This window comes from Apteryx rowi, unplaced genomic scaffold (genome assembly GCF_003343035.1).
Source record: "Apteryx rowi isolate R43461 unplaced genomic scaffold, aptRow1 scaffold_17, whole genome shotgun sequence".
In the NCBI taxonomy this organism is placed as follows: domain Eukaryota; kingdom Metazoa; phylum Chordata; class Aves; order Apterygiformes; family Apterygidae; genus Apteryx; species Apteryx rowi.
Window position 1 is genome coordinate 5,556,816 of NW_020447974.1, and position 27,287 is coordinate 5,584,102.

The following is a 27,287-nucleotide window of genomic DNA, read 5'->3' on the forward strand; positions in this document are numbered from 1 at the left end:
AGTTCCAGTGGGAAAATATTGATATTCGCCAATGGGAAACCTGGAAACAAACCAGAATGGAAATTTTAATTTTAAAATGCCAACTTGAAATAGGCATTTGCATTTCTGTCCTCCAAGAGCAGGCATATTTTTCCTATTAAGATGTTTAAAACAGGGTTGTGTTTTGGTTGAAGAAGGGGGTGTTTGATACTTCCGATAAGAAAATATGATTGCTGACCATTTCTAGAGAAGATGCCTGAGAGTGTTCAAGCTGTTTGCAATACAGCCTACATTCTCGTTCTGGGATGCTGTAAGTTGCCCAGATCAGTGAACAAATTTTAAGCATCTTATGCTGTCCAGGCTAGTTCAGTTCACTACATGTCTCCCAGACAAGGGAGTTACTTCCCTTGCACGTTGCACCAACACAGACCMAGGATGTATTTTCATTACAGCTCCTTCCAGAGTCCTTCTAAGATTTCCTAATAGCTCTTTAAGACAATAGCTGGAGAAAAGAGGAACAGAAAACACAAAAGGGGCCGCTGTCAGAGTAGCAGCCGCGCACTGCAGACAGTTCAGCAAGCAYCCACAGATGAGTAATCACCGTCCTTGTGGTTAGTCTTTTTCTTCCAAAAAGTTCTTAGTACTTTGTTGTAAAAATCTCCCCTCTCTGTGGAGCTCTATATAATGTTTTAAATTTCTGTATATTGTAGTTGCTCAAGAAAGGAGCCTGCCAGTCCACACACGCCCAGAACGTAACCCACAACCAGATCATACCATGGGTGAGTGTGAGCCTTAAAGCTCCAGCCCCGAATGAGTTTGTCATTCCTTTGCCCACCTGTCACAGTCTGTTTTCTTCTGCTCTTGACTGCAGTTTGGTTTTTTGTGTGGCATTTGCGATAGCGGTGGAATGGCTAAATTGACAGGCTCAGTGCAGCTTTACAGGACAGGCCGTGCAAAATCTTTCCTTGTGAAGATACAGAGACGTTCCCAGCATGTACCTGAGTTACTGGCATGAATATTTGGGTGGGTTCTCAGCAGGGTTCATTTTCTGTCATGAGACTCCATCAGGGCCAGATCCTGGGGAGGGTATATTTGCACTAAGCTGGGAGAGGTAACAGGTACCTGTAGAGATCCCTCACAGTGTCCATAACCTACAAGCTGTTAGTTCACTCTCAGTAAAGATAAAATGTGGGAAGGTAGTTGACTTCTGCTACCTGACCTGTGTGATTGCTGGGGCATCCTGCCCTGACCCCTCTGACCAGCTCTGCTCCAGGTCTCCCACATTTACACATGTTAGGGAAGGATCCTTGACTCAGCCAGACAGCGCCAAGGGGGCAGGAAAAAATGAGTAGGGAACTGCAGAAATAGGACTATTTTAACAGCTGGCTGAAGCACTGCATGATGGAAGAAACTTGAAGCRTGTGTAATTATAATGCCAGGAGAGAACGTCCCCAGACAACAACAGGGGACCCACCACCTCCCTTCTCTCTTTGCATAAAGGATATGCTCTGATTGCAGAACAGATCTGGGGATGGAGAATGACCCGAGGGGAAAGCTCTCCCTGGTGTTCCCATCCACAGCTTGCTGTTGTTAKGCAGCAGAAGTACATCTTGCTAGAGAAGATGGATGGATGCTTTCCAGGCAAATATCCTGGAAAGAAAACTCACAACAAAATGCTTGCTCATTGCCTTGCACCTCTCCCTCAGGTTAAGTCTGAGATAAATGTCACTGAAATTAGCAGAAAACTTTTGTTCATTTTCAGCCGATATTGGTTGGAGCAGAAAGAGTAGCCAGCTTCCAGGTGAGCTCCCTTCTCAATTAGTTATGTCCAGGAAGACCTGGGATAATGACACTTGCATAAACCAAAGAGATGCTATTTCTTACTCCTGTGGGCCCCCAATACCTTCCTTGAAATTAAGCACAGGGGAGTGTTTTATTTTACAGAAGACTTGGTTTCCTAACTGTAATTCTTGGAAAGGAGCAGATGAAAGGGGCTGCACCCAGGGTAGAGGTCTCAGTGTTGCACATACTACTTATATGGGATCTACAGGAACTGAGAAGGTGGCTCCTGAAACTAGGAGCATTGTGCAAACAGACCCAGAAAAGAGGACCAAGGATGGCAAAAGATGCCAAAAAGAGGGATATGATGCATTGAGGAGACTGTGTCTGTTGGTCCTGTGTCTTGTTACGCTGGGCTAACTTGTCTCTCTTGAAAAGAAAAAGTTGTTATTTTAAAATAACTCTGCAGATGCAGCCTCTGGAAAGGATCAGTGGAGGGTGTCAAGTCCCTGTCTCAGTGTCCATTGTATTTCTAGTTCAGCTGCAGAAACGGCTGATCTGAAGGCAGGTCAGTGGCCTCTCTTCCAGTGGGTTTTGCAATCCAGGCACGCACCTGCTGGGAGCAGAGTGCCCAAGCCGGTCTAGCGAGGCTAGCAGATGGTGAAGATCTTCCATCACAGCACAAGTCACTGAGCCGTCTCCGGAGGAGGGCGGGCACGACACCTGCTCTTGGAGTTTCACATGGCTCCGTGCAAGCAAAGGGATAATCCAGGAGTGAGAGAAGCACTGCCCAGGGTGCGCTCCCCCAGCTGTGGTTGCTGCAGGCCACGGGAAGAGATCTGCAGGACCACGGATTATGGAGGTAGGAGTTCAGTCCCTGAGAAAGAGTGGGGATTGAAACTGCTCCACTTGGCCAAAAGAAGGTAGGAAGTGCCAGTGACTGGGAGTTACATAACCTAGAAGGGATTAAATCCCAAATTCCAATATTCCTCTCCCCACCTCTCTTGCTTCCTTTCTTAAGACAAGGATGAGATAAGAATCCAGACCTGGGAAGGATTTTAAGGTCTATGGCAGGCCAGTACTGCCTCTTTGAATGCAACTCACAAAGAGGAGGCATCTCAGAGCAATGTAAAAATAACTAGCATCTAGGAGTTACAAAAATTTGGCTGAGATCATCCCCATGCTAGCATGAGACAGTCCCCTGGTAGGGTACACAGCTGATGCGAAACTGATGCTACACTTGATCTTAGCTGAGAGGCCATTAAAAAGAAATCAGAAGAGACTGGCTAAAAGCAATTTATGGGGTTACAAAATGATGTATTACATGCACCATGGCTCCAGGTTTGCAGTAATTTAGGCTGGTATTGATTGAGGAGAGACTGGGGCATATTCCACCACCTTTTTAATTTCAGTCTGATTTGGCCGCTGCTTGCAGGTCAGCAGGCAATTTGATGAGACAAAAACAAACCAAGCATTAGAGCAGCCTAAATCACCCACTTTTAGAAGTGCCTTGTAAATAACTTCTAAGGCCAAACAAGGAGAACAGAATGAAAGAACTGGCTATTAAGGAAATCAAGTCTGAAGTTCCAGACTGGGAAAATATGGTTTCATGGCACAGTTAAGAGGAATATCATTCATTCATACCATCATCGCCTGCTTTTATTTTCCCAAACAAACATGATGCCTTTTTCCTCGTATTATGGTGCTAATTCTGATTCAATATGAACTGATTAGATACCAAAATAAAGCCAAAGTACACATGCACGCTTACAAAGGCATCTAATCATATCACTGCAGCAATGGGTGGATGACTTGGTAGTGTTCCAGATTATTTGAAACATACAGTAGTGTAGGATTGTCTCTCCACCCTGAGGAAAGGGACAGACCATAAACTTTAGTGTAAATCTCCATAAGGTAAAATCTGGGATGATTTTCTCCTGGAAGTAATGATTACAATACTAAACATACTGGCACATGAGAGGTGCTAGCAAATAGTGGAAACCCAGCACTACTTGAGGTGGGGGAAAGCAATTGCCCATCAGCTCATGTCAGTGAAGAAGTCTTGCCACATACCAGGTATTACTGAGTGGTGGAGATTCAGGAGACAAAGCACACACAGAGGAAGCAGGAGGGAAAAGGCAGCTTAATTCCTCTGTATGTCCCTTTGATTCTGGGATTAAAGTGGTTCCCTCACCACAAAGATGCATTAATGTGCATGAAATCACAGTCCATTTCTCTTGTCTCTGCTGGGAATCTGCCCCGTATATGGAACTGCTCAAATACGTCTGACAGAGGGACAGAGTTGAGAGAGGCCGCAATAAAATGGGGAATCGTCTCAGGCCAAGCAGTGTATCTGACTACAAACTGCCTTCAGAGTCAGCTAAAGCCCTGAGTTCACCTCTGCTACCTTCTCATATTGATTGTGTGTAGGTCACAAGGCAAGGGTCCAAGTAAAGAAGATCGATTACCTAGCTTATACCAACCGTCAGGTGTTGGATAAAAATGGATTTTCCAAACTTACTGTGACTATCAACAGCTTGAACTCTGATGTGCACAGGGAAGGAGACATGTAAAACTCCGATTGGGCTAATTAGCACTTTCCTATATGAAGGCTTCTCTGATCTCTAATTGCATGTTCATTTTAGTCTTTTAATATTGCACTTTGCGAGGCTCTTTTCTACTTTCTTCAGGTAAATGGAGGTATGACCTTGTATCCTGACACACATCACACATCCTGGAGATGTGACATTCAGGTTTGCTGAAGCTCAGGAGGCAACAGACAGGGGAACATTTGGATCTCCCTCCTCATTTCTCACATGCCTGCTCCATGTGTGTGTTCAGGGATGGATTCAATGCGAACACATCCTGTGCTGCTCAGCAAAGGAAAGCTCTCTGCATTTACTCCAAACTGAGCAACTGTTAATGAGCCAGTTCTTTATTTCTAGCTAACRGGATGTTTGATCAAATGGCACGCCAGGCAAGATGAATTCCCACAGAAGTTTTGGCTCATAATAAAATTCAAGTTGATGACACAAGAGTGGAGTGGGGGATAACATCTCCTTCCATGGACCTGTGGAAAATGATACCYTGCTCCCAAATACAAGTGTGTTTGGAAGCCTAGCATAGGTGATGCTGATACTCTCACAGCTACCAGACAAACTGCAGGGCTCAGCTGCCAGGAAACCTGATTCCACCCTTCTCATAATTAGTTGTACAATCAAATAAAACCACCCGAGCATCTTGTTGCTTTGCTTCAACTCCAGAAGTCAAAAACCTCAAAAGTTATTGGCAGTTTTAATTAAAACTAGCTTTGAGATACAGAGCAACCTATAATGGTTATGGCTCATTCTAGATAATGTTGTAATAACCCTCTCTCATATTAAATATAGCAGCAGTATTGTTCACCAGAGATGAGGACATTAGCACAAACAATCAGCCTTGCTGTGATGGGGAGGGTGCTGCAGCCAAGACAGGGTCTAACGTAATTGCACAAAAGGTATTTGTTTCATGAAAAGAGACTATCCTATAGGTCCCTGACCCCTGCAGCATGCTTCCTTGGAAGACTCCTGAGTGTCCTGCAGCTTTAGTCCAAAAACCTCCCTCACTCTCTCAGCAAAGTGGTGCCAGTGGGAGGCAGGTTTCCAGGTTTCTAGGTTTCTGCCCCTACCTGGGTGCTGGCTGCATCATCTCTTATGAATGATCTCATTCACAGGAGCCATTTGTCACCAAATTCTGCTGAGCCAGTCGACAGTGGTGCATCTCACAACCACAGACCTGTCAGGGAAGGCTGCAGGCAGAGCAATTGCAGATGTGTCCACAAGTTCAGCCCTGTTTAGGTTTTCTGATTCCAGGCCCTTGGCTCTGCTCAAGGGATTGCGGCAAATGCAGGGCTCAGCTCAAGATTCACAAAAAAAACTTATAGCTTGGGTAGGCTGATAATCATAATCCTCGATCTGCTGCACTTTGGAGTTGGGGAGGGCTGATCATGCCACTAAAGCAGAAAGGCTTTGGTCAGAAGCCCATAAGGTTCTGCCTTGGCCCAGAGATCTCTGGGTCAGTGACCGATGGTCTGAAGCCATAAAGCTCAATGGCTAGGGRAGTGCTCTGCAAATATGACACTGGCAAATCTCAACTTCTGATAACTTGAGTGGCTGCAGGTAACTAGAGTTTCCTCCTATTGTTTTAAGTGGGAAATGGTCTTTCTCCAATTTAAATCCACTGAAGTCAAAGCACTCAGGAAAGCCACATTAGGAACAAGTTTGACCTAGGAAAGTGCATTTCACACTCTTAGGTGAATGTTGAAACTGTACAAGTCAAATGACCCTTGCAGCATTAGCCCAGTGCAATTTTATTGCATCAYGGGGCAATGGAAAATTTAGTTGTTATCAAGCCATCAGCGAATGAGATCTACAACTTCAACATATTTTGTAGGGCCAATATCTTATGCCCATCTGAAAAATCTTAACAGGATCTAATTTGAGGAAGGCCTGTTGGGACAGTGAAAACAATCTATCTGAAGGAACCCCAGTTGAGTACCCCAATGTAAAGGAATCCAAGATCAATCATTCCTTTTGAAAACCACACCTCTACTCTTTCCTGAAACACTGAGCATGCGTATGGAGCCAGCCGAGACAAGTTTTTGTTGGGAGACTATCACAGTGAAAAAACTATATATATATATACCAAGATACATTTCCATTTTGCTTTATCCCTTTGAGGAAAAACAAAAACATAAATAAATACTGCTTCTTTGGAATTCTTATTCTTTCACTTGACCCCTCTGATTAGGGTATGAAGGAAAGTGAAACATCTTGGGCTTGTATTCAAAATTTGAAGATATCTTTACATGAGCATTTCTACAAGAAGTCTGGAGAAAAAAAAAAGTCAACTTTCCATCAGATTTACTTACCTATCTAACCATAAGCTCCTGCTAATTTGAAATTCCTCTCATATGAAATGCACTTACTTCAGTGAGCATTCTGTTCAGGAACAGTTCATCCTTGGGAAAATATTATTGCTGGAATGCTATGTGAGTCCACAGTCTAAAGCTAGAAGATGCATTTAAATTCTCTAAAGAGGCTTTAAGAATTCATAACAGTGCTTGATCTACCTTTGGGTGAGGGGGTATGTCCTTTTTTTGAGCTGCAACAGCTGAAAGCATTAATTGTCTTATCTTTTACCAACAATCCACTACATTTCAGTATATACCTTTTGTGCCTGTTTTGTTACCCCAGTGTCTTGCTAATATGTCATAACTGCAGGATGCCATCTCTGAAAGAGGAAGAGAGGCTCTAACAGTTGCTTTGTGCCTAAAGAATGAAAGCAAATTCAAAGTTAAATGGGAAAACCATTGTCACCACAATGATAATCAAACTGCAAACTATATTAGCGTTTTTCCTCAGGAAGCTATGGAATGAGGGAACAAGATGCATGTGTCTTTCAACAAAATAATTATGTTGTAATGAGACTGCCCTAATGTATTCAGTAGAAGAAACTGTTGTTAAGATTGACTCAAATGAAAGCGCACAAGCTGAATGGGTAGCCAAAATGAGTTAGGCTTCACATTTCCCTCCCAAATCTATCAGGTTAGAACCAGCATGGTCATAGAGACATCTAAGGGTAAAAACCCAGATGAAGATGTGATGTGGGTTTTCAAGAGGTGGAATACATACAGAGGAAAGCTTTTGATTCAGACTCATTTTGTAGAGGAAACGCGCAAGTCTATCTGTTCACTCGGGTTCCTACAAGTAAATAACCTCAGTCCCTCTGATCCCTGAGGAATGATGATTTACAACATGATTTACAACAGTGGTAATGTGCACTTGAAGAAAAATACAGCCACTTATTGAAGTGATCATAGCACAGCAAAATTACTCTGAGCTTCCTTCTTTTATCACTCACACCTGCTAGACCCTTTGTTACTCCACTCAGCAGCACTAGGCCTGATTTGACCTGCAGGAAGGGTGCTTGTCTGCAATGCTGATCAACACGATTCAGCCTTTACAAACAGATACCCATGCCAAGGTATCTCTAGTACTGCTTTTAGCAGAAAATATTTTTAAGAAAATGAATTGYTGAAATATGAACTTCCACAGAAGCAGCACCAGGAGAGGGGAAAAAAAGACAAAACCATAGTATCCCCGACCTACTCACTGCACGGAAGTAATGTGAAGGGTGCGAGCTACTGAAGTGGCAGATCTGTTTAATCCTGTCTAATCCACCATCACCGCAGCAGTCTCTGCCAGGAGCCTGTCAAATGGAAGATCCATAAAGAGCAAAAGCTACTGGTAATGGAACTGAGCATTTAATTCCTATCATCTGGGCCACTGCGAATCTGTTAGTCTCTCTGTCCCACCCACTGTCCTGTTGCCTCTCTACACTGCACCAGGAATTGTGCAGGAATTTCCTCCACCACACCAAAAGTATGCTATAGCCTTCATGGAGACTCACAAGATCCAAACGTAGAACATTTGGGGAAGGCTTCAGGAACCCAGACCATTTTACTTCTAGAAATTTAGAAGCACAGGAAATGTAGGCTAGAAAAAGCTCAAGAGATCTCTGCATATTAAGTGAATCTCCCTGGCCAAGGCAGCATCTATTCTATGTCTTTCCTGATGGATGTTTGTTTGATCAAGATTACTTCCATGGATGGAGGCTTCACACAGCTCCCCAGACAACTATGCTAATGCTTCCTCAGAACCACCATAAGTTTTTCCCTCACTCCTAACCTAAACCTCTTTACTGCAGTTTAGACCCACTACTTTGTCTGCTCCATCATGGGGACTAAGAACTGCTTAGTATCCCTGTGTCTTCTTTGCACACATACATAACTTGAAAATCCTTGCCCATGAATCAGGTAGGCTCTTCTGCCTCCCAAAGATCTAACAAGATCTGATGACTGGAAGCTGGAACTTGAACTATTCAGGTTAGAAACAGGGTGCAAATTTGAACAACACAAGTAGTTTAACAACTGGAACAATTTACCACAGGCTGTGATGAAGTATGACGGGCAATTTAAAATTAGGATACCAGATGTTTCTAGAAGATCATTGTGTTTTAAAAAGGACTAATTCAGAAACATCCTCTACCCRTGTTTACTCTGCAACGTTGTGCAGTATTATACTATAACAGGTTGTAAGGTCAGGATTGTAACCTGGCAAGTTCTTCTTCCTTGCTTAATTATTGTTTCTTCCTCATGCTTCTATGTGGGGTTTCCCCCTACACAGAGCGCCATTTCCTGTGCAAACCCCCTACACAACATACTTATCCCCTCTCCCCCCAATCCCAGGGCAACAATAGTTAGATCCTTTGCACACGGGAGAATTGTTGTTTGCTCAGTTGGGCTGATGCAAACTTTCTAACATCTGTGCATCTGAGCTATTCAGTCTGACCAGCTCAACTCCATACAAGTGTTTCACACTCGGCAGCCCAGGCCAGTTTGCCATTCAGATACTATACGTTCCCTCCTGCACAATCAGCAGCCCTGCAGTGAYGCGAGTCATTCCCCTTCCCCTCCTCTTAAAGGATGGACTCCCCTGGGGCCGAGCCAATGCATGCCACTGCATGGAGGTGTGCGCCTGTGAAGGCCTGGCTCTTGTAATGACAAATCCTCCCCTGCTGCACTACCAGTCTGCTGGGCTACAGCACAGCCCTGTTGCTTGACCTATGAAGGATGTAGGTTTTCACAGCCCAAGTTCTGCTGCCTTCAGCTATGCAGAGTGCCTGTAAATCTGCAGCCAAAACACACATAGCATCACACTAGTAATGATGCAAATCTCTCACCTCTGATGATCTAACATCATCAGTGARGCTCAAGTAATTTTTCTGTATTTTGGCCTCAAAAACATGGCCAATTTCCTGTTCAAGCCAATGGTCCTTCTCTTGTAAGATCAGATATAAAAGCTGAACCAGGCTCCCCATGCCCCAGGAGAGGCTGCACATAAAATACCATGTCAGGTTCTAGACAGAGCAACACCAAGAACAAGGACGAACTCAAAGGGGTTTGCAGAAACCCAAACTTAAACTAGACTGAGATGTCTGGCACAAGCATTAGGGGAGATTAAAAGAGTTACAGTATAGCTTGACTGAACAGCACAACTCTTCAGCTATAGCCTGGACCTGAGGGAAGAGAAACTGTAGCCTGGTACAGGGAACTGGCTTTAGAGGTAATGAGATGACATTAGACTGGACAGTGAGAGCCATCTGAACCATTAGGAATGGGATGCAGTAGCTGGTTCCCGTAGATCTAGATACAAGTTTGTGCTCAGGGACAACCTTTAAAGCACAGCAGGGGAGGAAGCTTGGCCCTGGGTTGCCCCTTCACAACAGTGTGCCCCTACTCTCAGGGCAAACAGAACAAGCACGCTTGCTGGAATCATCCTGCCCTGGTCACTACTGTGTCCCCCAGAGTGCCTTGCAGTGACATTACATGGACCAAATAGGACACGCAGGTCTTTGCAGAGTCCTCCTCAGGATGGGTGCAAGGGGTATGTAGTGAGGCACTATGGGATACAGCTGTTCCAAGATTGGCAATACAGAGGCAAGGAGTGCAGCCCACAGAGCACACCATGCTTCAGCTGTTCAAAGGTCCATGCTCCTTCCAACAGTAAGGATATGGCTTACCCAAACAGCCCTAACCTTTGCTGGCCCTCAGTAGGGGAATGTTATCAGATCAGCTTCTGACTTCCTCTACTTCCAAAGCACAAGCAAGCACACAAAGAGGTAGGATGACATTTGGCTTCTTGCAAAGAATAGCAGATAATTTAGTGAGATTAAAAACCAGCCTCCTCTCCCACAGAAACCATCTCTGCATGGCTGGGCAGTAACCTGGCTCCACTGGAATGATGCTGCTCGAGCGCCTCTCTGTGGATTTTTGAGCTCCTGTTCCTGCACTCACACAATCCTTTTTAATTCACTACTATTTTGTTGTTGTTCCTCTCAATTACAGAGCCAAATTGCTCTTATTATACCCAGGTAGCACCTTTGAGTTCACTGAACTTGTCACTGAGCCAGAACTTGGCCCCGCTGAAACTAACAGTTTCACCTTTTGATGGTGATATTATGATACCTCTCAAGGTCTTTCTATAATTTCCAGCAGCAGCATTAGCTCAAACTGGYTTAGGCCTATGGCTGCCTAGGGCTCACTGAGTGACTAGGAAGGAAAAAAATGGCTGGAAAGGGTATCATCTTTGGAATAAGCAATAAGCCTCTGATCCTCTCCAGAATGGGCTGTGAAGCTCAGCACACAGCTCCATCACCAATGCACATGTCAACATGCTGATCATACCAATTTTTCTGTAGTCCTTCAAAGAAGCAGGAGACAAATGGTCCCCTGCTGAAGTCATGAGTAAAAGCAAAGGCCCTTCATCAGCCTCCTGCAGCTGCTTGTTGTTTTCCTTTCCCTGTGGAGCCTGTCAGCTTCTGGTTATCTTGGCCAAGCACATGATTAGGTTTTTACAGCAAATTCAAACTGCAAACAAACAAGCACATCTTGAGATGAATACACAAACTGGTGGATCCACAGTACATGTAGCTGCTCTAGCAGTTAGAGCATCTCCATCTTTGGAGATATTCAAAAGCTGTCTGGACATGGTCCTGGACAACCCACCCTTAGTAACCTTGCTTGAGTAGGGGGGGTTGGACTAGATGATCTCCAAAGGTCCCTTCCAGCCTCAACAATTCTGTGATTCTGTGAGCAGATCCTGTCCTGCCTCTTCTTCAGTTGCTGGACAAGCCCTACTCCTCTTCTGGATGGAAAGCAGATAGGTTAAGATCAAAGCACATAGTTCTCCCAGATCTTTACATTTAGACAAACAGYAAGGATTATACCAAGTGCCATTCAAGGGGCTGTATATTTGTTGTGTTAACTCTCTGCAGCATGGGAAGCAATGCAGGAATAGGAATTCCTGCCCAGAGTAATCCCTTGTGTCCAGTTATGGCAGAAGGTCCATTGTTTCTTAAATCACCACAGTTAGTGCTAAACCAGGTGGCTCAGTTTAAATAGGCATTAAAGGTGGTTTGAGTTAGCCAGCCTGACTTTGCACTGAAGCAGATGGTGAGTGCTCATACAACCCACTATCAATGTACAGAACAATTAGATGAGCTATGGAGTTGTAATCTGTGGCAGATGAAAAGTGATAGCACAAAGGACTGCCATGGCCCACAGAGCCCTTCACAAAGGTAGCAAGTGGAGGGTTTAAATTCAAATAGCTTGTACTTCTCCAGAAGAAATCCAAGCATCTGAAACTATGAAACAAGTGTAATGTTTCTCTTGTTTCCTACCTCTACAACAGACTAGGTTGCCTTCACTTTCCAGAAGATGAGCTGAGACCTCTCATCAAATCTCGATCCAGAGCAAGACAATTTCCTATGAAAAAAATGAAATGGGACATTGGCATAGGAGAGTCTACATAGCTCAAACTGTGCTGAATGCCTGCACTCTGTAGTGATGCTTTGCTGAACCATTGGGAGGACTCACCAGAGGGAGAACTGAGACAAATACAGCTCACCCTTGCCCATAGATGGAAGCAGTCAACACCAGTTCAGTGGCATTGTATTTGGTTCTTCTTCCAGACATGGACGCTTGGCCTTACATTACCCCTGTCTGTTCCTTCTCCTGTGCTGTCTGTAGCTTTTTGGCCTTTGACCAGTGTGCTGGTCATGCTTCTGGACTGTCTTGGCTCAGCACAGCCCATGACTTCTCTGGGCACCCAAGTTTCTGCCCAGCTCCTCAGTGACATCAATACTTGGCTCTGACACTGGTTCTAGCCTAACCTTAATCAGTGAGACTGACTGCCTGTGTCCAGACTATAATTCCTACATAGTCTTGCCCCAAAGCTTCCTACTTTGAAGTCAAAAGAAACAGCTAGACTGAGGAATAGGTTGGATGGGTCCTGACATACTTTGCAGCATCACTGCTGCTTGGCCCTGCTATGCTCTGGGTGATGCCAGCCTCATGACTGACTTGCTGCCTGGTTTAAAAGGACCAGGTCTCTTGCTAAACACAAGTATGCTGCTGCCTGCCCATCTGGGTCAGAGCAGAAGATGAGACACACTGGTGAATGCAAAGACAAAGACAGGGCATCCAAGTCTGGTAAAGTGCCAGTCCTGTGAAGCGCAGGAGACGCACTAGACAAAAAGTTTTATTAAGGAGGGACATTGTAACATACCGTGTTGCTCTGATGCTCCAGGTTTTTGGGAAGACTCAAAAATCCAGTGCAAATCCTTAACTGAACCACATAAGTGTTGGGCCTGCCACCTTGGCGAGAAGCCTTTCCTACCTCAAGACTGTCCCATATGTTGTGTTTGTTTCTGATGAGGAGGAGCTGATCCCTGCTGGAACAGGCTGAGGGTTAGGTAAGAAAAGCAGGGTGCAGATCCTATCGCAGAGCAGCAGGTGTGAGTAGCAGGCAGGGAGCTAGTCCAGACGACAAATTGCTCCAGGCTGGAAAACAGCAGGACTTGCACAGAGTTGGTGTTCAGGTGTCAGTCCTGGGCCATTGGTCTGCAGTACTGTAATAGCAAAGAGCCTAGCCCTCAGGATGTAAGGTTGTCTATGGCTTCTGCTGTCCCCTCACTTTTTCCTCTCTCTCTTTGTCCATGGCAGCTGCATGTGCCTGAAGCCGGCTCCAGCACTCAGGCATCTGATCCCCGAATCCCAGCAGGCTCTGCTGCCTAATAAGGGGAAAAAGAAGGTGTTAGAACAGTCTCTGCCATTGCCTCTGCCATCCCCCTTAATGCTCAAGCAGCCCTAGCCTGGCTCCCCAAGGGTCCCTGGGGCTCACCGCAAATTAAGCGGTTCCAATTTCTTGTGTCTGAAAGGTCCAGCAATTTATTCCATGCTACTCAGCACTAATGTGCTCTTGTCAATGGTGACCTCCATATTTCTCCTTGCCTGTTAGCCTCTGTAGACACAGGTCTCACTGCTGTTGTCTGGTCAGAAGTAGGGCACGTGCTATGGATTGCTAGTAACTCCCTTCTCTGCTTTTAGCTTTCAGYAGCCAGGGAGCAAGGTACCCCTGGAGGTGATGTCTCCACAGTTTTGCTGTTATGAGGTTGACAACAGTCTTGTCCCCAGCTTTATGAGAAGAAAGGACAGAATGGCATAGGATGAAGCTTTTCTGCCCTTAACTAGCCAGCACCACAGGATTTGCCCTAGAAACAAGGGGTTGGTGAAGGCTAGTGGGTAATATGACACTTTGGTCATTCCTGCATCTACCTGCTCCACTTCAAATCGAAGAATTAAAGCCTAGGGATAAGACTGAACAGAACGTCATTGACATGGATCTGGCTTCAGGTTGCCAAAAGAAGTACTTCAAGGAAAAAGTCACCTAATAAGAGATGCCACATTGCCATCTAGTGACAGCATGAACTCAAAGCATCAGCTAGGCACAGATCACACTGCAACCTCGGCAGGAGGGTGCCAGGGGCCTTCTTAAACTGAGAAATCACCAGCACAAGTCTACTTATAAATCAAGCAAATCTAGTACAGGCATACCTCGTTTTATTGTGCTTCACTTTATTGCGCTTTGCAGATATTGCGTTTTTTACAAATTGAAGGTTTGTGGCAACCCTGCGTTGAGCAAGTCTGTTGGCACCATTTTTCCAACAGCATGTGCTCACTTCGTGTCTTTGTAACATTTTGTACATTTTTTTTTTAGACATAATGCTATTGTACACTTAATAGACTACAGTATAGTGTAAACATAACTTTTATATGCACTGAGAAACCAAAAAATTCATGTGACTTGCTTTTTTGCGATATTCGCTTTATGGTGGTGGTCTGGAACCAAACCCACAATATCTCTGAGGTATGCCTGTAATAGAAAGGAGGAACAAGGTGCAAAGAGATCCMAGCTCTGTCTGTCTATGGGCCCAAAAGAAAGGAGGCACTTAAGTGAAGATTATATTCCCTGATGGCCTTGCACAATCTGGGTTGCACAAAAGCATATGAGAACTAGCAGGCTCTCGCTACCTGGAACAACAGGCTTGCCCCATGCATCCTGACCTGAAGCTGCAACTTATTCTGGGACAGACAGAAGGGGGAGGAAGAAGGACCAAGTATTGTGGGCAGCTAGCAGGGATCCAGCTAGCTGAATATCAGCCTTACCCAGACATACATATCTGTCAGTGCATAGAAGAACCTAGGGCTCCAGGGTAAGACCTTGCATGAACCTGAGCAACATCTCAACTTATAACTATCCTGATGCACCAGCAGGAAAATCTTACCAATCATGTAAGAAAATATTACATCTCTCAAACCATGGCAGGTCCTGTAAGGATTTGAGAGGCAAATCCATTTCCTTTGGGAAAGACTCCTTCAGCAGGTAAGAGTTGAAGTCAAAAAAGAAGATGGAGCTGTGACTTGCTCTGCTCTGTGCCAACACATCTGCCTGTTGCTGCTTATCTCCTGGACAGAAGAGACAAGAACAGTGGGCTATTTCATCAGGAGTCAYCCAATGAAAAGAACAATCAAGGATCAGTGCAGAGCTGAACCCAACGACCTTGTATCCAAAATTATTCCAAGCTCACCAGGAGGGAAAAGAGCAGTCCCCAAGTTGGGGATCTTTCCCAGTCCTGCTCCCCTATATGAATCCTGTCTCAGGCAAGGATGACCAGCAGGCTGCCTTGAGCAGTTCCCTGGAGATCACAACAGGGCTGTGAGCAGAAATGTACCAATATATAAAGGCAAATCAGGCCTGAGCAGTTCCTGTAGCCTCCCAATTAACTCACCAGTCATGCTGCATAAACTGGCACTTCCCCTTCCTAGAAACTTGCCTGCGGAACACACTTGCCAAGAAACACAGCCCAGTCCCCTCTGCCCTCTCACTGCCACTTGACTGCACAATCCCACTTTGCATCTTACTACCCACCTYGAAGGATCAGGCACTGATCTGCAGTATCCACAGTGAACACTGGTTGCCAGGGGGATGCAACAGCATGAGAGGGTGGGGTCTTGAAGTAGCAAATAATGTGTGATGTGGCAGTGTCCATCAGGGACACTGTGCCATCCCAGGAGAAGACCAGGGCCTGAAACAGCAAGTTGACACTTAGAGGGGGATATAAGAAGGGTGAACAGCATTTCCTCAAAAGGGCAGGGAATGGTATCCAGAACTTGATGTCYCTGACTGTGATGTTGTTTCCTTTGCCTGCTCTGTAGCTGTAGGGCCACAGAAGATCAAGAACAGGTTGCGCAGGAAACTTGACCTGGAATTGCTGCAGGTTGTGGTTGGGATTGGGATGGGCAAGTTATAGCTGAACTAGATCCAGCCTTCTGCACTGACTGGCTCTGGCAAGGGGGTTYTAGTCCTTTTCCTCCCATGCCAGAAAATTTTCTGAAGCCATTTGAAACGTCTGACTGGAGTTGAGTTTTCAGCTTCTCTTCACCATGAAGCTCTCTCATATTTGACCCTGACGCCTGAAGTTTCATTACTGGACCCTCATCTTTGCACTTGGACCTATCCACCTGCAGGAGGGCCTCCAGTGTCTCCCACCTCAGCAACCATTAGAGGACACCGATGCAAGTGGAGACTGAATTAGATCATAGAAGAGAAATCCTTTGGGAGTTACCACATGCAAACAGACTTGTAACTGTGGCTGGAAGCCCTTGAGGAGAAAATGGAGGCTGGAAAAGGATGTGGGGGCTGTACTATATCTGCTTGCCCTGTTCTTAATCTTCTAGACACTCAGTTACAGTCAYTACTGGAAATAGGACCCTGGGCCAGATGGACCCATGCTCTCACCCAGTTTAGCTCTTCTTATGCTCTTAAGGGAGGCTGGCAGCAATACTTACTGTGCTGGGGAAGGCCAGGACAGGTGCCACTGTACTGATGGCAAGTTTTGGATCCTCAGGTCTGTAAAAGAGACTCAAGCTAATGGCACTGTTTCATGTAGACCTGGCATGTCACTGAGACACTGTAATAATGACAATGGCAGTGTCTGGCACAGGGGCTGGCACGAGGTTCAACCAAGCCACTTCCTTATGGAGACAGGGCCTGCTCCCCCTCAGAAGCAGTGACCCCCAAAGCCTGTCCCTGTGCATAACTGCCTAGGAACTAGATAGGAGGTGCAAATCCCCTGTCTGCCATAGAGGCATAAAGCCATAGTTCCCAGAGCAGCAGCAGATTCCCCAGAGCCGGCCCTTCTCAAAGCAAGGGGATGAGTGAACAGAAATTTGATAGAAAGATGACAGGAAAAGCCTATTCTGACTTGCAGGTGCAAGCTATTCTGGCAAGAAGAGAAGAGAGAACAAAAAGGTGTCCTGGACAGCTGGTAGGGGTCTGGCAGGGGTCCAGAGCAGTGGTATGAGCYTGTGTCCTAATGCATAGGAGAACCCAGGAACACCCTTAACTTTGGCACAGCCATTAGATTTCAGCACTAGGACTGACCACTAGTAAAGCCATGCTTGTTGCTGCATGGCAGAGATACCTGGGCAAATGCAGCAGGGGAGTTTTCCACCCCATGGAGATTTGGGGATCCTTGCTGGCCCTGACCACTATACTACACAGTTTCTTTGGCTGGAGTGAGGGCTACGAGAGTCAACCTCACCTGTCTGCCAGGAGCATGATGCTGGACTTCCCAGCCCTGGGTGCTCTCACCAGGTAGAGAGACCCATCCGTACACAGCACTAGAAGCTGCACAATGGGATAGGCAGGATCTGTACCAAGGTAAGGTGTCTGGTCACTGGCAGCTGCAGCACTCTGCAGGAAGTGCACACTACGGATGACATGTTCCTCTGGAAGGGCAGTCACAGTCAGTGGGTATCCTGAGGATGCAGAAGAAAGAATAAAAAAAAAACAAAAAAACCCCAAGGCAGTAGTTTGGGAAGAAAAGAACAGGCAGTTTATCCAAGGAAAGCTTCACCAGGGATGTGGAACCTTTATAGGCTTAGCCAGGACCCAGAAAGGTCCTTCATTTTGTCTGCACTTCTCTGGCTACAGTGCAGTTAGAAGCCTTCTCAGCTTCCTCCCAGGAACCTCAGGGGATTTGATTTGGTCTATGGCCTGCTCAGTCCTGATGGAAAGGGAAGATTCTTCTGCCAGGAGAACCCCTGCATGGACAGGGTGACACTAGCATTGATGGCAGCGTGGACTGTGACGCCGTATCTCAAAGATGACCTGAGGCTGCAGTTGGAAAGAAGTAACTGTCCCACAGCCTCAGGATGAGACAGGAGTCAGTCCTCACTGAACAGCAGTTCATAGGTCCTGCACTGCTGTGAATGGGAATGGTTCTGTCAGGGCTAGGACAGTCATGTTGCCATGATGGCAACAGCTGGCCAAGCATCCTGTGAACAAATAAGTCTGAAGACTTGGAAGATTTGTTTGTAAACTGATTGGCAATCCCCTGTTCACACTCACTCATAGCCTCAAACTCCTAGAGAAGGGAGCAATCTACTGTGATCCCAATGGACAGGACCAAAGCACAAGCTCACCTAGGTGTTGATCCCAAATAGTTATTGTTGCATCTTCACATGCCAGTGCCAGGTACCTGCAGCAGGAACTGACAGCTGAGCATGCAACTGGAGCTGCACACGGCCATACAACATCAGGCTTCAGATCAGCATCTAAACAGCAGGACAGGAGAAGGCTTGACTGTAAGAAGACAGTGTTCTCTCATTGTGGCAGCTTCCTGTTTCCCAGTACAGCACACACCATCCTGGGGTCTCCTACTAGGCTGGCTTCAWTGAAGATAGTGCCAGCACACAAAGCATGGAGCCCTGCAGTCAGAATGCAAGCCTAACCCACAAGATACAGGGCAGCTCTCCTCCCTGATTCCTTGAATCATTAAGATCTGTCTGAGTGACAATCACTGGCCTCTTGAGTATCCCCACAGAGTGCCCTGCTAGGGAAAGCAAGACTCCACCTACACTGTTAAACTTATGGCCAACCCCTTCCAGCCTCTACACTATATCTACTTAAGGTAATAGCCCCCTCTAGTCTGGGCCTGGTTCCCCTCCCTCCCACCAGCTTGTGGGCACTGTGTTGCAGTGAATGACTAAATCTAAAAGCTAAGGAAAATTCACAAAAGCCTGCCGGGGAAAAAGGAAGATCCCCTCCTATACACACAGCTATGAAAAGGGCAGATTAACAGTAGCAGGTGATGCTGGGTGAGACCTTTGTGAGCAGCTGGGAACTTCCCTGCCACACTGGTTAACGTGGAAGCCTCTGGTCACAAGTTTGCAAAACAAGCCCTGTTTGGTTCCTTCTGCTTACCTACTTTCTCCTTGAGTGGACGGTTAAGCGAATACAAGCAGAGATTGTGACTTCCATCCCAGTGCACACTGATGCCAGCTGGAACAGCTGGAAATGGGGAGGGCATAACAAAAAAGGAGATCAGGGGACACAGGCAGCAATCCAGCAACTCCAAAACCCCATTAGGAAATACTGGGAGGAGATCTCAGCGTATGGGAGCTCTCAAGGTTTCCCTGACAGGACTTATCYGAACTCTGCTCACACAGAACCTAAAATACGAACAACCCCCCCCTTTCTTAGTGACTTTTTCCTTGCCTATGTGCCCCCTCCTCTTTTTACTATGGAGCTAAGTTTGTTTGACTGCACACTGGTGACTGACTTGCATATGAGGGCTGGCATTTTTATCCAGGCTTATGTCCTTGAAGATAGAATATATTTAGCCAAACCAAGCCAGAGCCATTAAGCTATAACTGAAGCTCAGTGCTATGCAGCAACGAGTTTCACAGGTTAACACCTTCTTCCTACCCATTTGGATTACCTGGCTGTAGTTTTATTTCAGGTCCCACCTGTAGGATCCGGCTAGGTGGGAGAAAATGAAAGGTAGCATGTCTGAAAAGAGAAATAAGAAATATATGCAAAAGAAAGGCCTTCATAACTAGACCAGCAGGACCTGGAATGGCTCTGGCCCTGCCCTGAAGCCTTGGGATGAAGGAGGGAGATCTAAGACAGAGGTTTGAATTTACACTTGGAAAGTGCCCTGTGTTGAAATCTCATAGATTAAAATGCTGGTTGGGGCTCCCACTCACCTGGYGATCTCATCCTTGCTCTCACCCTCTGCCTCCAGATACTCCTGATAAGTGCTGCAGAAGATTGCCTCCTGCTGCTCCCACTGGGAATCCTTGATCAGATGATTRTGCCCCAAGCCAAATACGCTGCCATCATCCACTTTCATCAAGGCATCCAAAGGGCTTTTAAAAATACTTCCTGAATTGAGAACACAAATGAAAGAGGCACAGCCTGGGGAGAAGCAGACACCACGGAGACATGGGAGAGCCCAGAGGCAATTCTACCATCTCAGCTTCAGGGTGGCATTGTCTTGAAGAGGGCCACATTTCATTTTACTGGTAGAAATGTTTCAACATTAACAACGTTCTGTGGAACCTTCTGTATCACTAGCCCATTTTCCAGTTATTTGAAGGCAGGGATTAGGGCAAATCACCTGAGGATCCAGCTCAYCTTGCCTTTCTGTGGCATTCTCCCTGACAGCATCCTCAGCACAAGGTCTACTCCCTCCCCATTTTCCTCTCTAAAGCGTCAGCATGTTCCAGGAATCCAGGAGTCTGAGAGAAGAACTGGTATTGCTGTCAGACTGCTAGGATCTAGGAGACAAACAGTCCGCTCCCTCTCTGGYGGCAATGAAGCCGAGGCTGTATGAAATCCACTGCCAGGCACACTAAAGTATTTTGGGCTAACAGGGATGGCACATCATGTGGTGGCTGGGTAACAAACAATTCCCACTACAGGATTATAGGTAACTACAGAGACGGGGCAGAAAAGGGCCAGGAAGCACATTACTGAAACTTTCTGAACTATTCTGTTTTATAGATGTAAAGGGCATGATTCCTTTGCCACCTGAAAGAGGCTGCAGGGTGAGCATGCAGAAACAGTCCCTGACCTGTAATAGGTTTCGGTGGCTTGACTTTCAGCAGCAATACCRGGGAACTCAGCTTTGCATCAGCTTTGTTTGCAGACACAGGAGACTCCTGCAATAGAGAAAGAATCAGCCTGAGAACTGGCTTTCCAGTAGCTGTGTTGTGCCCTATGCTGAAAGTTTTCACCTGTCAGAAGTTCCTGTGAATCAAATGTTTCCTGAAGTAGGATGTTCCCATCTCCTCAGATGGGGCAATACTGCTGGAAAAGGAGCTGGCAGTTTCAGGGAGAAGCAGCAGAAATGCTAGTCCTGGGACCAAAGGAACTTCCTTGAAAGCCTGTCTTGGGAGAGGCAATGTGTCCCAATAACATGGGACAACGCAAAGCTTGGCTTACACTGCCTAGGAGATACTGGTTTTAGTCTCATTCTTCAGGCCAAAACACAGAAGCTTGAGGGAAGTCACTACTTCCCCAACAAAACTACAAAGGCTCCCCTTCTCACACACTTTGTGCTCTGCATAGGCTCCACTTCAGATCTCCCTGATCTCCCAAATGCCTCTTGTTGTAGCACAGGCCTGGGTGGGGCACAGGAAGGCTTTAGTCCTTGGGCAGGGGCAGGGGAGGACTAAGGGTTGCAGAGTGTTGTAGAATACATGAACCAGATTTGACTTCAAAGGGTCCAGGGCAGTAGATCACTTGTGTGCCTGGCCGGGACTGGATAATCCTACCAGGGACCTGTACTGGTGTCCCCTCCCCACACCCACACACTGACACCAGGGACTTGGCTAAACGAGAAGGGTCAGGCTAAGCAGTGCAGCATGGCTGAGAAGGAAGAGGCAGGAACTTGGATACTTTATATGAGCACAGGAGATCAGCAAAGAGGGAAGGCCTGGGTGTTTGTTTACTTTTGGCTTGGCCAATTTAAGGGGGATTTGACTGGCACAGAGACAGGGCTGAGTAGCAACTCCCTCTTAAATTCCCAGGAAAGTCTGCTAAAGAAAGGAAGAACTGAGACAGATGTTATAGAGGGTTAACTGGAGGTGCAAGACAGACAGTGCCTGTGTGTTGAGAGATGATCTGGCCGGGTGAAAGTGATGGGGGAGAGGGTTAAGTACTGATTCAGTATTTAAAATTCCCCATAGCAGCTCAGGACATTCATTGAGGCCAGTTACCATCTCTGCAGAACGCTCTCCATACAGCTCCAGACTTTTCTGCCAMAAAAACAGAAGAGGGCAGTGGTTAATTCTAACAGGCTGACTGAGGGTGGGCAGAGACCCTACCCTGCTCAAGTGGATTCAGCTACAACCACAACAGGCTCCTCTTGTGCCAGGACCAGACTCCCGAGTGGAGATATCAGGCCTGATTCTCAACTCGGCTCTTTCACCCTCCCCTAGTAACATAAGAAGGAAGGCAGAAGCCCTGTGGGAATACCCGCAGAGAGGGCCTCAGATGGGGCAATACTGCTGGGAAAGGAGCTGGCTGTTTCAGGGAGGGACAGCAGAAGAGCTAGCCCCAGGACCAAAGGAACCTCCTTGGAAAGCCTGTCTTGGGAGAGGCAACATGTCCCAATAAACATGAAGCCCTTGTGAAATGTGGGATGGGCAGCTGTAGAAACTGCAGAAACATATGCTATCCCCCTGGGCTGACAGACTTGTTCAGCCTGAATCTTGCTGTCACTGTCTGCAGGAGCAAGGGATGAAGAAAGACCTGTAAGCAAAAGGGTACAAGAGAAAACAGCACAGTGRAAAACAGAACTATTTTGTACCATAGATGCCTGGCTTGACCTCCTCTCCCTGAAAGCCAACCCTGCTGCAGCTCCTGGGCTATTTTCTCTCTCCTTCAGCCAGGAATCCTTAGGCAATCGGTAGATCTCCAGCCAAGCTTCTGTTTTGCCTGCATTTGGAAACTGTGTTGAGTAATTGGAAATAAGGAGGAAAGGTCTTTCAGGCAAGCAGCTCTTGCATCCTTAAGACAAGATTTGTGTTCCTTTTGAAATATAAAATCCCTTTGCTCTCCATGCAGCCCACATCTCCTCCCACTTAAGGTTTCACATGCTAGAATCCAAGACTGACATCACAGCCTCCAGCTCAGCCGCTTGCAGTCCAATATCCATGGACCTCAAATAAATTCCATGGAGTGACTTTGTCAGAGAATTTGACCTATAGACACTGATGTAAGGTAGAAAGTGACCTCACACTTACTCTCTGTGGATGCTACATATCTCAGTCTCAGCGTATGGCCAGGCAGGTTCCAACAAACGTGGGGTCTAGAAAATCTACTAGCAGCAAACGGGCTGACAAAGGCAGCTGCCCTGAAACAGAAGAGTACTACAGCAAGGAGAGTTTGTTGCTGTGTTTTTAGAGACTGTGTCTATGCTCTCTGGCTTGTGTCTGCAGAGAAAGTTCCTCAGGTCTGTATATTTCCAGTGTAAAAGTGAGTCCTTGTGAATCAGATGAAGAACTGAGGCTGGTACTTCTAGAAAGAGGAAAACCTGCTTTCACTGAGCCTTCTGGGAGCCTTGAGAATTGCACTGTCCAGTTCCAGTCAGCTGACTTGGGATCAGTGCTGATCCATACCAGGTGTTTTGGAAAGGACAGGGAGTGGCAGCAGTCGCCCTCTAAGCTGGAGGAAAGGATTAGGTGGTTTAGGAATAGGATCCCTGGGAACCCAGAACACACACAATATTTTTAAAACGTCAGCTGCTGGCCCCTCCGCTAGAATGCAACAGCTGTGATCCAATACACCAGGCTCCTGCACTTGCCTTGCAGCAGGACTCCTGCGTAATCACCTCCCTGAGAAAGCACCACCTCCACACAAGTACTTCGCTTGCTGATATCCTCCTGCCAAAGAAAAGAGGGCTGGCATCAGAGCAGGGTTACTGATTTAGAGAGCTGCATGACTTTAAACAGTTCTCAGATGGGTGAAGGCAAGACAGACTGCTGGGAGAACAGGACTAACTATCCCGTGTGCAGTACATAGGCATGGGAGCAGGGAGATAAGGAAAGTGCCCTGTGCCTAGGGTTTTGTTTTTCAAGTTTGCCCTGAGTTGGCAGGAAAGTCTAGTGGCCAGCAATGCTACTTGTGTGCCCTATGCAAGTGTCTCAGAGGTGCTTAGTGCAGGTCCTGCCTCAGGTTGTCCTTCAAAAGGGCATGGAAGCTTCAGCAGATGCAGAACTGCATAATGGAGAAAGATAAGTGGGAAGTATTTAGTGCTCTGGCTTGATCCCAGAAAAGGGCAAAGAAAAAGCAGACACCAGAAGAATTTAACACCAGACAAGGCCTTGGAGACTGGGAAAGGGATTTACACTTTGATTTATACTTACTTACTTTACACTTTTTGATTTACACTTTGTGTTCTTAGAGGAGAGCCATCAGCTCTGGAAATCACTTCCCTGAATAAAGGAAGACTCATTCCATTGGGTCACAAACGACAGCACTCAGGGACCTCCAGGAGGTACTTTTGCTGCAATATAACTCTAGGATGCCTGCATTCAGAGACGACTTTGGCAATAACATGGGGTGTATGTCACATAGTCGCACTGCCTGTGCTCTCCTGGCTCAGTGAATGGCTCTCTGGTATTGTAGTGCTGCTGTGCCCATACCAGAGTATTTCTGGAGGGCAATTAGTACTCATCATGACTGGCTACTCAGCAGTTTTTGCCCAGTGTCTATGGAATTAACTCACTACTTACCTCCTCATTTAAGTTTTTAATGAGTAGGAAGCTGTCCTTGTGAAAGCAGAAGAGCCAGACAAGCCCTGAAAGAGAAATACAGAGATAAGCAGTAGTAAAAGGAAAGTGAACAGACAGTAGCCAAGCTCTTGGGAGATGGCCGTGACAATGTGTACAGGAGAGTGAACAGGACTACATATTTTCCTGGGCTCAAGGAGGAATGTCCCCTTGCTTCCAGCACTGAACTTCCACTGCCTTCCTTATATCAGCATTGGCAAACAGTTGGCCATACACAAAGACAGACCAGCCAGTTTGAAAAGTATTTCCACCAAAAAATGATAGCTTTCAGATGAATCAACAAACTAACCTGATTTATCACAGGGCTGTGCAAGTACAGATGCTGAAACAAAGAGCAAGCAGCAACCCATGGCTAGAAATACTTTGTCTGGTCCAAGGCATTGCTAAAGTTTACTGCACCTCAGCTTCAGCTCTGCACCCGCCCCTGCTGTTCCAGAGAGAAGGACAGCAAGCCCACACCCTTCACTAATCCCAAGGCCCTAGGGTCATGGGGTCACCCTACAACCTATTATCTAATGCCCTTCCTCATAAAGCCTTCTAAGAAACCTGTCAGTCACACTTACATTCCTCCTAATTTAGTACTTTTCTGTAAAGTAGCTGCCAACTCTTCTGCCCCAAAGCACAGCTATCCCCTAGGTAGCTCAAGGAAATCAAAGTCACACTAACCCATTTCATCCACAGCAAGCAGGGCATGGTGCTCATTCCCTAAGTCCGAGGCACGGATGGCACAAACCTCTGTCCTGGCTGCATCCCAAGCACAGATCTGCTTACAGTCAGGCACCTGGAAGACAGCCAGACCCACAGACAGCCCAACAAAGATGTATTTTCCAGAGATTGCAAGGCAGTTGGCTCTTCCTGTCACCTACCAAGAAAAGGAAGAGATGAGTGTACCTAGCCACTTCCCCAGTGGGGGATGCATCAGCCACACTCCTAACCTTTCACTAACAGTAAACAGTGATTTACTCTACAAGGGAAAAAATTTTGCATAAACTTTCATCAGAAGAGCACTGGGGAAGTGGTTGAGGGTGAAGGTGTCTCATCTCCCATCACAGAGATTGGTCTGTGTCAGGAATGAGAAAGTCTGCTCCCACCCTTCCCCTTCTGATAAACAGAAGGGGCTTCAAGGGCCAACAACGTGCAAGAGGATGCTGAGCATTTGAGGCAAATGCAGAATGCTAGCAGACATGCTCTGCCTCCTGGATACCTGCCTTCCAGATACCTCTGCAGACAGATGGAGAAGGCAGTGCAGCCCTTCTGCCCGGAAGACCCCCACAAGACCCCAAAGTAGCCGCTTTCTGCTGCCAGGTATCATCATGACACAAAGCTGAGCTTGTCCATTTACATGCTACTGATTAATTACCTTCTCCTCAGCAAACAAGGGTGGAGCTAGCCTGAGAAGCAGAAGGCAAATTTAGTACTGTTTAATATCTGCTTCTCTCTTTTCAGAGAGGTGTGATAGATGGGTGGGAAGCAAAACCTGTCAAACGAGCTTGGAAGCTGCAGCCTTTTGAAATGAATCAGGTGAGACGGCAGTGGATACTGAGGAAGGTGATGAAGGGAAGGATGTAAAAATCAACTGAATGGATATTCTCAAGAAAAACTGCTAAGGTAATTAGTGCCATCTCTGCTGCGAGGGACTCTTTACCTGGAATTCAGCTGTGGGAAAGCATTTTGTGGCCTGGACTTTCACTTTTTGCGCTTCTTGGAGTGTCTCTCTTCTTTCAATGATTTCCATAGCATTCTCAAACACCAGCATCACCAGTTTGTTGATCATCCTGAAAGGCTGAGGCAACACATCAAGCATTTGATCGGGATCCTGCAGGAAGAAGTTTTCCTCATCATCCTTTAACCAGTCCTTTTCAGATGGTGGAGGAATCTCCAAAGGATGCTTCCGGATATACACTGGCATCTTTCTGCCTTTCCAGATGCAGAACACACCACAGATGCAGTAATCACAGTAGATGCAGAAGACCAAGGAATCGAGCAATATCTACATTCATGAGGTAATGGAAAAAAAAACGGTTAATGATTTCTAAAAGGGAAGCAGGTTTCCTTTCTGTATATGCAGTCAGAGCAAACCTGTTTTATATAGCTCTTTTCTACTTCCACTTCTATTACTCATGTTTTTGCCCTGCTCTGGGAATATTGCTACCCAGATACCTGTAGGCTAAACACCCAGGTGAAAAGGTAAGTGTAAAAGTTCAGGTGCAAGTTTGTATACAATTTAGGACAAAATATTTGTAAGCATGGGCTTGCTCTTCATTAAAAGGCTTATTCAGCCTGGATTAAAATCAAAAAAATTAATTTTGAAAACAGGCAATTTCACCATAAGTTAGGCTGCATTTTCAAGCCATTGGGCCCTTCATTTATTTCTAAACTTCAATTTTTACTGTGTGCCCATGACCATGAATTATAAACTCAGACCCCACTGGAAGTTGTTAGGTCAACTACAGGCTCCCCCATCCTTAGGGGCCAGGCAGCACACTAAGGCCTGGGTTACCACAGGCTTTGGGCTCACGGCCGTTATCCTGACACAAAGTTTAATCTAGGACTGGGAAACAAACTGCTTTGACTCTAACTCAGAACGGGAGGAACAAAGCCATCGACCCCTCGAGCTAAGAGCTAGAGCTAAAAATTAACAACAGCAAAAAAAGCCAAGCAGGCCCCGTGGGATGGAGCTTCCCAGCACGGCCCAAACGCCAAGGGCCCCCCCGGCCCCCTGCCCGGCGRCTGCGGGGCCCCAACCGCCCCCGGCCCCGAGGGCGCCCCCTGGGGGCAGCGGCCCGCGCCGGGGGAAGGCTTTAAAGGGGACACCGCGCTGCCCGCCCCTCACCTGCCCCCCGAATGTTGTCGGTCGCCATGGCAACGGCGGAGCGCCGCGCCGCGCCGCGCCGCCCGGCCGGAAACGAGCGCCGCGGCGGAGGGTTCCCGCCGTCTCCGG

At 46.6% G+C, this 27,287-nt stretch overlaps 2 protein-coding genes across 2 annotated transcripts in view; one reads left to right on the forward strand and one right to left on the reverse strand.

Moving 5' to 3' along the window:
- Nucleotides 1-13,310: 13,310 nt before the first annotated feature.
- On the reverse strand, nucleotides 13,311-26,150 carry WDR93 (WD repeat domain 93). Its single transcript, XM_026060691.1, has 15 exons — nucleotides 25,992-26,150; nucleotides 25,013-25,208; nucleotides 24,290-24,354; nucleotides 23,359-23,437; nucleotides 22,249-22,304; nucleotides 21,770-21,808; nucleotides 20,623-20,710; nucleotides 19,754-19,931; nucleotides 19,486-19,526; nucleotides 18,969-19,055; nucleotides 17,305-17,521; nucleotides 16,550-16,610; nucleotides 15,630-15,786; nucleotides 14,986-15,166; nucleotides 13,311-13,431 (listed from the first exon to the last, which is right to left on the reverse strand). The coding sequence occupies exons 1-15, from the start codon at nucleotides 26,148-26,150 to the stop codon at nucleotides 13,311-13,313; spliced, it is 1,725 nt and encodes a 574-aa protein (XP_025916476.1).
- Nucleotides 26,151-26,209: 59 nt separating this feature from the next.
- PEX11A (peroxisomal biogenesis factor 11 alpha) overlaps nucleotides 26,210-27,287 on the forward strand; it is a 4,400-nt gene continuing 3,322 nt past the window's right edge. The window contains exon 1 of the mRNA XM_026060617.1: nucleotides 26,210-26,349. Coding sequence (XP_025916402.1) covers nucleotides 26,210-26,349 — 140 coding nt within the window. The remainder of the gene's footprint in view (nucleotides 26,350-27,287) is intronic.